The 12539-nt window shown below is 43.1% G+C and overlaps 1 protein-coding gene across 8 annotated transcripts in view; it reads right to left on the reverse strand.

Moving 5' to 3' along the window:
- LOC124043838 (diacylglycerol kinase eta-like) overlaps window positions 1-12539 on the reverse strand; it is an 86775-nt gene that overhangs the window by 73634 nt on the left and 602 nt on the right. For 6 of the 8 annotated variants that reach the window (XM_046362941.1, XM_046362932.1, XM_046362905.1 and 3 more), the window contains exon 1: window positions 11389-11850. In XM_046362941.1, coding sequence (XP_046218897.1) covers window positions 11389-11667 — 279 coding nt within the window. In that variant the 5' untranslated portion in view covers window positions 11668-11850. Of the gene's footprint in view, window positions 1-11388; window positions 11852-12539 lie in introns of those variants that run through there. The other 2 variants (XM_046362895.1, XM_046362875.1) reach the window with 2 other exon arrangements.

Here is a 12539-nt window from a genome sequence, read left to right on the forward strand (position 1 = left end):
GAGTCTGTATAACGAGACAGTTTTACTTAAGGCCTGAGCTATGTCTTCATGGGGACACATGTTTCTGCTTTAGGCCTGTCAAAACCAGATGTAGGGAAAGGGGATACCTGGTAAGTTGCACAACTGAATGCATTCAATCAAAATGTGTCTTCCGCATTTAACCCAACCCCTCCATATCAGAGGAGGGGGCTGCCTTAAACGACATCAACAGCACCCAGTTGTTGTTGGGGGTTAACTGCCTTGCTCAAGGGGAGAACAGCAGATTTTCCCACTTTGTCGGCTTAGGGATTCAAACCAGCAACCTTTCGGTTACTGGCCCAATACCCTTAACCGCTAGACTACCTGCCAATTATAGTAGCCTCCTCTAAGAATAATGTAGCAAATTTACACAACATAGCTGGTTCGGCATATCTTCACGTCCAACTCTGTAAACCCTGGTTCAACCCTACAACAGAAGACGAGACAAGACAAAACTAGAACGTTTTATAATTGTGTGTTGTAGAACAACTGACTGGAGGGCGTTCAGATCAATAAGACGGTAACGGTGCTTCTTTCAATGACGTGATGAAACTTTGAAACAAAGTTGTCCCTTGTTGTAAGGTATTGTAGCAAACGAGTTTCATGAATAAACCAGAAACACTATACACTTTCTGACTTGACAGAGAAATATCAGCAAGCTAGGCTAGCTACAGTATTACTGCTAAAAAACAGCTATCTAGCTGTCTTCTTGGCTAGTTAGCTGGCTGCTTGTCTGAACACAGAACGTCAGAGAACTGTTCTCTGATTGGCTAAAGGGTCGCATCTACTCCCACCCCTCTCCGGTGCTCAACGGAGGATCCTGAGAAGACACCGCCAGGACCAGCAGGGGGAGTGGGCCCGATTCCTTCCCTGGGCGGAATACACTCAGAATTCATTGCGTCCACCGGGCTGACTCCCTTCCAGTGTGTTCTGGGTTATCAGCCAGCCCTGGCTCCGAGGACCCCGAGCCAGACCGAAGCTCCTGCGGTGAGTGGTTCAGGCGCGCAGACAAGGTCTGGAACAATGTTCTTAATTACTTCCTTGATTACACACCCTTTATATCAGTCCTGGGGGCCTGATTGGTGTCACACTTTTGCCCCAGCCCCAGCTAACACACCTGACTCCAATAATCAACTAGTATTGATCTTCAGTTAAATATTCAATTAGTTTAAATCAGGTGTGTTTGCTCAGGATGTGACACCAATCAGGCCCCTGAGGACTGGAATCGCCCAGGCCTGCTTTATATAGTACTCTTCTGTTAGTAGTCTTCAGGTATTATTGTTTATAGTTCGATGTTCATTATTATTAAACTCAATAACTGAACTTGTTTCCTGACTCCCTGCACCTACGTTACATAAAGGAACCTGTCTCATCGCAAGTCTTCAGCTAAGATTTGAAACGTTGAATTTTGGAAACTCCAGGACTGTTCAGATCAAGCAAACTTTGTTCTAAAAGTCCTTAAGACCATTGTGAGTCTCGTCTCTTGTATCTGAACTGGGCTTTATACTCTTTTACAATAACACACACCCATTAGGGGAAAAACACATGCATTTCTCATGTTATCACATGATTTAATGTGAAGTTAATGTGACAACATCTGACAAACGTTTATTTCAATGTTTTATCAAAATGCTTTTTTTTGGGCACTTTTAAATTTGATTACAATTAATTACAATTACAAGTAAGGCATGCCAAGTTAATTTGCAGGACGGGACAAAAAAGTAACCTACCCAAGTGCATTGCAATTGACAGTAAATATATAGCAAAACACTAATATAGTATCCTATTACTGTAGAAATGTACCGTAAAATATTACACAAAATTAACAGCAATTGCTAACAGTGTAGTTTCATGTTTCATGTTATCACATGTTGAACCACATGATTTCACATTGTGGAGAATTACACGATTTGAAAACGTGTTTTTGGAACATTTCACATGGTAAAATTCACATGACATGTAATATTCGTTTTGGCAAGACAGCATCAGATACATGGGCTACACATACTATGACAGAGGGTCGCTGTTTCGCTCTCTCGGATGCTTTCTCCGGTGACATTGATGAGTCTTGCTATCGGTGTGGGTCTTGGTCAAAAACATCAATATATTCTGGATTTATGGGTGGGCCACTGGTGTTCCCAATCAGATTTCGGGGGGGGGGGGGGCACCTTAATTGGGGAGGACTGGCTCGTGGAAATGGCGGAATAAGTGGAATGGTATCAAATAAATCAAACACATGGTTTCTGTGTGTTTGATGCCATTCCATTCGCTCTGTTCCAGACATTATTATGAGCCGTCCTCCCCTCAGCAGCCTCCACTGGTGGCCACCCTCTGCCACCCCCCTGGACACGCCACTGCTCTAGATAAAAGAAATAGACCTATCAGTGAAACCTTAAACTGAGGCCTTGGAGGGCGGTGGGGATTACACCTCGTCAGCGGTTGCTGGCTAATTTCCCTGTCTCTAACGACACTGTATCGTTGTGTGTGAGGGGGAGGCAGAACAGAACACAGGCTTAGAATTACCTCCCTCCAGCAGAGGATGCTGGAGAAGGGTGGGAGGAAAAAAACACAAAAAAACAGCAAGCGACTGCACAGAGGAAAGGCTCGCAAGAGGAGAAGGAAGGGGAGAGAAGAGGTGGCGAAGGGGAGGAGAGACGCACTAACAACCTAATGTGTTTAGGTTGTTACTATCTCTAAAAGACGGTTTTGTCTCTACAATACAGACCTCTTTTAGCACCGGCACGCACACACAGGATGACTAGGAAATAGATGTGAATAAAGACAGTGTCACCGAGGCCCAGACACTCCCTCTCTCTCTCTGTGCTTTCAATTACCAACGGTCTGCATGTATTACGACTAACACACACATTGTAAAGATTCAGCTCACTGAGCTCAGTTCACCCATCACAAACTGCCAGGAATTTTGCGTTTTGTGACAGTTGTGTCTAGGTTTGTCTGCTTAGTGCAGGGATTTTTGGATTGGACACACACACATAAACACACACACACAGTCATGGACATCTGAGTGACAGACACTTAGTTTTCCAATGGCAGTATCAGGTTCCCTCCATGCATGGCCCATTAGTGCTTACAGAACAGGGACAATAAGGCAGCCCCCCGCACCTCTCTGATTCAGAAGGGTTGGGTTAAATGCGGAAGACACCTTTCAGTTGAATACATTCAGTTGGACAAATGACTAGGTATCCGCCTTTCTCTTTCCTTTCCCATCCACTCTCAGACTGTCAGGATAAGAAAGACTACAGTATACTTCTCATTATATTATAATCATCAAGTTCATCTCACTATAATTATATAAATGAAATCAAATGTTATTTGTGACATGCACAGAGTACAACAGAGTACAGCAGTGGAATGCTTACTTACAAGCGGTTAATCAACAATGCAGTTTTAAGAAAAAGAAGTGTTAAGTAAAAAAAGTAGGAAGTAAAAATAAATAAATAGAAAAATAACGAATCATTAAAGAGCAGCAGTAAAATAACAGTAGCGAGGCTATTTACACAGGGTACTAGTACAGAGTCAATGTGCAGGGGCAGTTAGGTTAGTCGAGGTAATATGTACATGTAAGGATAGCATTACAAACTCTCAAAAAGTGATATACTATTGTTTAGATATCCAATTTAATAATAACCGACAGCTCATAACGGGAATCAGATGCTCACATCCAGAGTCAATGGTAGTGTTCGCCCAATTCTACAACGAGTAAGGTGAATCTGGTGGATGAAGAACGAGCTGTTACTTCTCTCCTTCTGTCCCTCTCTCTCTTTCTCTATGTCAGTGGTGGACTCAAATCAAATCAAAGTGTGTTGGTCGCGTACACAGTTTAGCAGATAGTATAGCGGGTGCAGTGAAATGCTTGTGTTACTAGCTCCTAACAGTAGAGGAAAATGTCAAACAAGTACACATCAAAAAATTAATCATCAAAAACTAGAAACAAGAAATCAAGAATGTCAGAATGATATCCAATTAACAACCCAAATAACACAGTATCAGTAATCCAAATTCAATTTATGCTTACATAAACCAAACAGATATACTAAAAATGATATGTACAGGAGTAGATCTATTACAGTGAGCGCTGTTAAGAATCTAGTATATAAATACGCAACTAACCAACTAACCAACGCATCTAACAGACTCAGCCCCAGGTGATGTGCTATCCAGTTTTCGTGTGTGTGTGTGTGTGTGTGTGTGTGTGTGTGTGTGTGTGTGTGTGTGTGTGTGTGTGTGTGTGTGTGTGTGTGTGTGTGTGGTGTGTGTGTGTGGTGTGTGTGTGTGTGTGGTGTGTGGTGTGTGTGTAGGTGTGTGTGTGTGTGTGTAGGTGTGTGTGTGTGTAGGTAGGTGTGTGTGTGTAGGTGTGTGTGTGGTGTGTGTGTGTGTGTGTGTAGTGGTGTGTGTGTGTGTGTGGTGTGTGTGTGTAGGTGTGTGTGTGTGTGTGTGTGTGTGTGTGTGTGTGTGTGTGTGTGTGTGTGTGTGTGTGTGTGTAGGTGTGTGTGTGTGTAGGTGTGTGTGTGTGTAGGTGTGTGTGTAGGTGTGTGTGTAGGTGTGTGTGTAGGTGTGTGTGTAGGTGGTGTGTAGGTGTGTGTGTAGGTGTGTGTGTGTGTGTGTGTGTGTGTGTAGTGTGTGTGTGTAGGTGTGTGTGGTGTGTGTGTAGGTGTGTGTGTAGGTGTGTGTGTGGTGTGTGTGTAGGTGTGTGGTGTGTGTAGGTGTGTGTGTAGTGTGTGTGTGTGTGTGTGTGTGTGTGTAGTGTGTGTGTGTGTGTGTGTGTGTGTGTGTGTGTGTGTGTGTGTGTGTGTGTGTGTGTGTGTGTGTGTGTGTGTGTGTGTGTGTGTGTGTGTGTGGTGTGTGTGTGTGTGTGTAGGTGTGTGTGTGTGTGTAGGTGTGTGTGTGTGTGTGTAGGTGTGTGTGTGTGTAGGTGTGTGTGTGTGTGTAGGTGTGTGTGTGTGTGTAGGTGTGTGTGTGTGTGTGTGGTGTGTAGTGTGTGTGTGTGTGTGTAGGTGTGTAGGTGTGTGTGGTGTGTGTGGTGTGTGTGTAGGTGTGTAGGTGTGTAGGTGTGTGTGTAGGTGTGTGTAGGTGTGTGTGTGTGTGTGTGTGTGTGTGTGTGTGTGTGTGTGTGTGTGTGTGTGTGTGTGTGTGTGTGTGTGTGTGTGTGTGTGTGTGTGTGTGTGTGTGTGTGTGTGTGTGTGTGTGTGTGTGTGTGTGTGTGTGTGTGTGTGTGTGTAGGTGCGTGTGTTCGCCTGTGTTCTGGGCTTCTTTCCCTGTGGCCGTTAGATATCTTGTTGTCATGACACCAATCCAGAATCCGACCTACAGTTGGCAACAAAACAAACTTGAATAAACTAAGCACAAACGGGCACTTTCACAGATCACTAGCTATAAGTACAACTACGTTTCAGTTAGAAGCAAAAACCCTAGACAGTAAGTCCAAGTTGGTTAGATGTACGTAGTCTTTGCAACACCAGAGACGTGGGTCATATACTGAGGAACCATGGTCTTACTAACTTCACTAACTGTATAGTACCTACTATGTACAGTACTTACTATAGGCTACTTATAGTATGGTGATTTGAATAATAGCATCTGCTAAAGCTAAATGACCATATTATCATTAGCTGGGTGAAACCTGGTAATTACTGTCTATAACACACGGCAGAACAGAACACCCATGATACAATGTCTCTTGGCCTTCTAGGTCTTCCTCAGGCAGCGTTGCCATGGCGCCAGCCAATCAGGGGACAGGGATGTGGTAGTAGTCCTGGGCAACCAGAGAGATGGTGGGAGGAGAGGGGCAGAATCTCCTCAGACAGAGATGCAGGCAGTGAGCAAACACACACACACACACAGACACACACACACACACACACACACACACACACTGCATCCATGGGTTGAGCAAACAACCATATTCGGAACAACAATCAGAGCCAGCGTGCTGCTCCATTAATTCCCTTCTGTGCACACACACACACACACACACAAACCATCTACTGCCCTGGGAGTGGGACACACGCAGGTAGACAGACATATATACAGGTCACTCATTCAGTCTGTCTCTCTCGCTCTCTCAGTCTCATCTGCCCATCTCTGACCATTTCTCTAGCTATTGTAAACATTCAAACTACATTCCACACACCATGTATACATTACTTACACACAAACACCTTAAAACAAAAACCCCAAAATGATATTTTTTCAACTTGAAATTTGATTACTTTTCCTAGAGTGACCACAACATTAGACAAAGTGAAACATTGCCTTTGTTCATATTTCAATGAAAGCTGTACACCACCAGGGTGCAAAGATGGTCTTAGGGTCATTTTTGACCCGGCAGTATGAAAATCATTTACACACCACAAAAACCACAAAGACACATACACACACACACACACACACACACACACACATACACACATACACACATACACACATACACACCAAATGAGAAAATTGATTGTGTGCTACTGATTGAACTCAGACAAAACTAAAAACGTTCTTGTGCATGTGCAGCATCTCCCCTCCACGAACCCACACATGACTCAGGTTCACAGACAAAATGAACAACATTTCAGACAAAATACAAATGTCTTGAAAGCATTGTTTACTGATGGGGAATGCAGTCAGAGACTATAAAGGTGCTGCAGATGACAGTCCCCCCAGTTCTCTCTTTTCTGAAGCCATGGGTGCATGTTTCAGTGCCCAACAGGTCGTAGATCTTATTTTTTCAGATGTCCAGGAGGAACAAGAGAACAATGATTTAGAAGAGGAGGTATCTGAAGAAGAAGATGGGGAAGAATATAACCCAGAGAACGATGCATCATCTTCAGATGAAGAAGAAGATGGGGAAGAATATAACCCAGAGCACGATGCATCATCTTCAGATGAAGAAGAAGATGGGGAAGAATATAACCCAGAGAACGATGCATCACCTTCAGATGAAGAAGAAGATGGGGAAGAATATAACCCAGAGAAAGATGCATCACCTTCAGATGAAGAAGAAGATGGGGAAGAATATAACCCAGAGAACGATGCATCACCTTCAGATGAAGAAGAAGATGGGGAAGAATATAACCCAGAGAACGATGCATCACCTTCAGATGAAGAAGAAGATGGGGAAGAATATAACCCAGAGAACGATGCATCACCTTCAGATGAAGAAGAAGATGGGGAAGAATATAACCCAGAGCACGATGCATCATCTTCAGATGAAGAAGAAGATGGGGAAGAATATAACCCAGAGCACGATACATCATCTTCAGATGAAGAAGAAATCCCCCAAGCTGAAAGAGAGACATTTTTGTTAAAGATCAGCAAAATAACATGGTCCTCGTCACCATATGACAACCAGGGCAGGAAGGCGGCACAAAATGCCATAAGGAGGCTACGATTTGATAACCGTGAGTCAAGATCGTGTGAGAGACAAACTCTCTATGGGAGGTCTGGGAGAAGTGGGTGGAGCGTCTGCCATACCTCTATAACCCTGGGCCTGAATTAACAGTGGATGAGCAACTGGTACCATTCAGAGGTACATTTTTATTTTCATATCTGTAATGTAAGTGATATTCACTGTTCATTGTATTATGTATTGCTGTAATATCATTGCTTTATGTGATTGTTTTCTGTGACACTGATACTAATTACTGATAGTAATCTCTTTTGTCAAAAGGTTGCTGTCCTTTCCGGCAGTATATGCCCAGGAAGCCAGCCAAAGTATGTCATCAAGATATGGGTGGCCTGTGAAGCACAATCCAGCTAAGCTTGGAAGATGCAAGTCTACACAGCAAAGCGGACCAGCAGAGGCCCGGAGAAGAACCAGGGGATGTGGATTGTGCTTGATGTGACAGATGACTGAGGGGGCATAATGTCATGTGTGACAATTTCTTCACCTCTTATGAACCCAGCCAGCAGCTCCTGAAGAGGAACATCACCATGGTTGGCGAAGTTAGAAAGAACAAGCCTGAGCTCCCCCTGCACTCCTAACAACAAGGGGGAGAGAGACCTTCTCATCAAACTTTGCCTTCACCGCCACCACCACTTTAGTTTCTAACCTCACAAAAAGGAACAAGAATGTGGTCCTCCTGAGCACACTGCACAAACGGCTGAGATCAGTGATTGTGAGGACAGGAAGCCAGCCATCATCCTGGACTACAACCACAACAAAGGAAGTGTGGACAACCTAGACAAGGTGATTTGAACTTACAGCTGCAGGAGGATGACTGTCCGCTGGCCCCTGGTCATCTTCCATAACATCATTGATGTGTCCTCATACAATGCCTTCGTGATATGGAACGAGATCAACCCTACCTGGATGCCTGATAAGCGGAACAAAAAGAGGGTGTTCCTGGAGCAGCTGGGAAAGGCACTTGTAGCCCCACACATTCAAAGAAGGGAGCGCCTCCCCTGCACAGCAGCCTCTGCAGCACTTGTGAAAGCAGTTCAGGGGGCTGAATCTTGTCCTGATCCACTTGAGGCTGCAGCTTGGGCAGGCAAAAAGAGGAGATGCCAATTCTGCCCCCCAAAGAAGGACTGTAAAACCAATACTATATGCTGCATACGTGTGCTAATTAGAATCGATTGATTTATGTTCTTCACATTTTTGTTTTGTATCTATAGACAGCTAGCTTCTGTTCTCCTCTGGGAACATTGACTTCAATACAAAACCAAGGAGGCTCATGGTTCTCACCCCTTTCTATAGACTTACACAGTAATGATGACTCTTTCAAGAGGACGTCCTCCAACCTATCAGTTCTCTTGCAGCATTAACTGACATTTTGCCCACCCAATCAAGAATGAATCTGGTACTTAAAGCATTAAGCTACAGCTAGCTAGCACTGCAGTGAGTAGTTGACTCAAAGAGAGAGAAAGACAATAATTGAACCGTTTGAACAAATACATTTCTTCCATTATTAAGTCGATGCAAGAGAGAGAGAGAGAAAGTGAGAGAGATATTTAGTTGTAATTTTTATAAACTTTCACTTAGCTTGTGAATGCAGCTAGCTAATTTAGCCTACTCAAACACTCAGCTTAAACAGAGAGTGATGCTATTTTACCTATCCAACACTGGAACTCTTCCAAGTCAAGATAAGCTTTTGGTTTTATTCATTTATTGCCAAGGGGCCTGCCGGTGTAACTGCTAAACTGCTCGCTAACTGTACACTGTACTGCATGATTGTAGCGGGTTTACTAACGTGCTAGTTCTAGTAGCTATGTTGACTTGACGTTAGCTAATATGGTGATGACGATGTAGGCTGTGTGTAGCGGATCGCGAACGTGATCTGAAGGAAAGTTTTTTTTTGCCTGGTCACAGACAGCTGATGTGTTGTGCACTGAAGTCAACAAGCGAAGGGAAAGGGTGAAGAGGAGAGCACGTAGATGTGAGAAGGAATTATCCAACGATCAAAGGGACTATGCTGTTTGTATGTGGCTGTTATGAAAGTTAACTGTGTTAGCGTGTGATCAGGGGTGTATTCATTCCACCGATTCTGTTGAAAAACGTTCTTAAATGGAAGTAAACGTAACGAAACGGGGATAAACATACCTGGATTTGTTCAATAGAAACTCTAATGATTACATCCTAGATCAGCTAGATGCAAGCAAAATTGTGCAAGGCGGTATTGAACGTGTCAATGTCTGTTATCTTGATTACTCCAATTTCTCTCAACTTGCGCACCTACCTCATAAACTTTCATTCATTGACTAGGTTGTAGCAACCTCATGATGGGAATAGGGGAAAATGTGTGTATCATGTAGTAGCCTAAATCTATTGATGTTACATTGAGCTGGGTTAATGGATATGAATGACAGTCATCCAATATGCTGTAATAGAAATAAGGCCATGCTCATAAAAACAAAACAAAAATATTCCCTCATCTTAAACGGCACCAACCGCCACTGGTTCTACCACCACAAAACACTGTAGCTACAGTATATCTACAATTAGGTCATGAAGACTTGTTCATGACAACAACAAAAAAAGCCTATATTAGCTACAGGTTTATCATTTTTGGTAAGATTACCTCGGACTCTTTTAAGGTTGAAAGGGGGTTCAGTGGACAGTCGTCTTGGTAACATTTTAGAATGTTAGGGCAGCATATTGTAGCCCAACTGGTTTTCTTTAGCTATCCTATGAGAGTTATAAGACAGATCAGTGGCCTAATGTTTATAGAACACAATATAGACAGACATCAATCTCTATAACACAATATATTTTAAACTCTGGCTGCAAGATGCTGATCCTTTTTTATATCTGTTTTCTCACTGGTTCCATTGCTCATATTTAATGATACGATTTCCCTTTCATCTATCTCTCATCTCTCTGTCTATTTGTCTTAATCCTTTACCTAGTGCTATTATACTGTCCCTTCTGTAGCCTAATGTTTGTAAACCTTAGGCTACATTGGTTTACTATACTGTATGTAAAGACACTACACCAGAGTTATTCTCGGGCCATTATAGTGAAGGGAACCCTGCACACTGTGTGTAACCTAAATGCATATAAACATTCCTTGAAGCGAGACGTTTCGTTGCTGCACATACAGTGGCCCTCATCTATCAAACAAACTATTTCACTCTCTTTCCTACAATCTTTTGCTAAATAAGGCCCAGCGTGCAGGAGTTTCTTCAACGAACCTACTTGAGACTCCTACGCACCTATGACAAGACGTTGGCCTACTTCAAGTGTTTGTTCTATTGTCAGGTAGGTAAATAACCATAACAAAGCCATGTTCCACAGCCCAATAGGTCCTTATCGTTTAAATATAAACACCTACTTTAATAATGAAGGCAGGGTGGAGTAGACCTGTCAATAACTGAGTGGCTCTTTTCTGCCTTCACTTATTTGTAGGTTATCATGTAGTGTCAGTTTGAGTTGTTTCATGAAAAAAAGTTGAAAAAAAGTCCCAATAAATAGTTTGCACCTCTACAATGTGAAAGAAAATGGGTATAAGCTATTCACATCTATTTTAACACATGTACAGAATGGGGGTAGGCTACACTAGCAGAGTTCCTGATATCTCAAAACAAGTAGACTGCCTGTAGAGCAAAGAACACTGGCTTTCCACAGCTCACAATGCTTTCCACAGATTTTTTTTTCAATATTTATTTTTTGCGAATCTATTTTATTCTATGGTCAAATGTTGCATAAAATTACAAGGTATGACAGTCAGAATCATGTGCTGGTTGTCAAGGTGGGTGTCATTACCTTGTATTTGCTTCCATAAAAACAACATGGACTGGGCTACCGATACAATACTACAAAAAGACGCACAATACAAAATCGTGTAGCTTATTTTTCCAAAACAAGAATCAAGTCGAGACAGCGACCAAAAATAAAGACAGATAAGTGTATTTTCTTACCTTGCTTCTGAGCTGTCCGGAGGTCGACACTTTCCGGATGAGTTTCTGCGGGCCTTCTTGTTCTCCCTCGCTGTCTGAAGACTCATCCACGGCCCCGGAGCCCCCGACAGCCCCCACCACATGGGCATGGATCCCCGTTGTCGAAGGGCCTTTCTCCGGCTCCTGTTGCGGAAAAGGATAAGACCAGTCCGGGTTAGTCTTCCCCCGGTCAGCCGCTCCCTTCCTCTCCGGGATGCGAGAGCTGGACAGTGGCTGGAAAGCGTCTTTCCTCGCCGTCATCTCGTCCCTCTTCTCAACCCTAATTAGCGCTGTAAGAACCGATATCTAGATATCCAAGAACATACGTGCGCAGCTGTGCTCATGGGGACGTAGCATGTCTCGGTGCGGTGGGGTTTACTGGGGTAAAGCCTAGTTCAGGATGTGTTTATGGTTCCATCTTACATGCTCAGACCAGACTGAGGCTAGAGACCGCCTAGGCTGCCTCCCTCACACACAGACGCACCAGCAACCAACAACCGGTGGACATGGAATAACCGGTGGACATCGCCATGGAATACCCTAGCGGCCGCAACAGAAGCAGTCCAACTCATACTGTAACTGTAACGGATTTCAAAATCCCACAAAAAAATATGAGCAAATTGAACATGGAAACTATATGGGCAATGTTAACTGTAGGCCTATGTCTTTTGGGCTATAGCCATAGGCAGGAAATAAAATGAAATAGCAATAGCCTATTTTCCAAATTTTGACTAATGATATGTTATTAATTCTAAAAAGGCATAGGATAATAATAAACCATTTGATATTGCGCGGTTATAATATGTCTACAGATTGTCAGAAGACTTTCGACTCATGAAACAAAACTGATACAAATTAGCACTGGTGGGTAGCCTATTCCTACTTGGGAAACGGAAAATGTAGCCTATGGGTAAAGGGTGACATTCTTGTGCCGATATATGATATATTGACAAATTGTATTGTAGATAAACCATTCCATTGCTCAGGCTAAATGCCACTTGATAGCCTACTTTGCGATAATGTCACAGGAGAAGCCGCAGTCTTACAAAATATGTGATCTAAAAACACCATCAAATAAATAGAATAGGCTATTGACATCAAACGTGTCCGATTTAACAGTCGTCTATAATGTA

This window comes from Oncorhynchus gorbuscha, linkage group LG01 (assembly GCF_021184085.1).
Source record: "Oncorhynchus gorbuscha isolate QuinsamMale2020 ecotype Even-year linkage group LG01, OgorEven_v1.0, whole genome shotgun sequence".
Classification (NCBI taxonomy): Eukaryota; Metazoa; Chordata; class Actinopteri; order Salmoniformes; family Salmonidae; genus Oncorhynchus; species Oncorhynchus gorbuscha.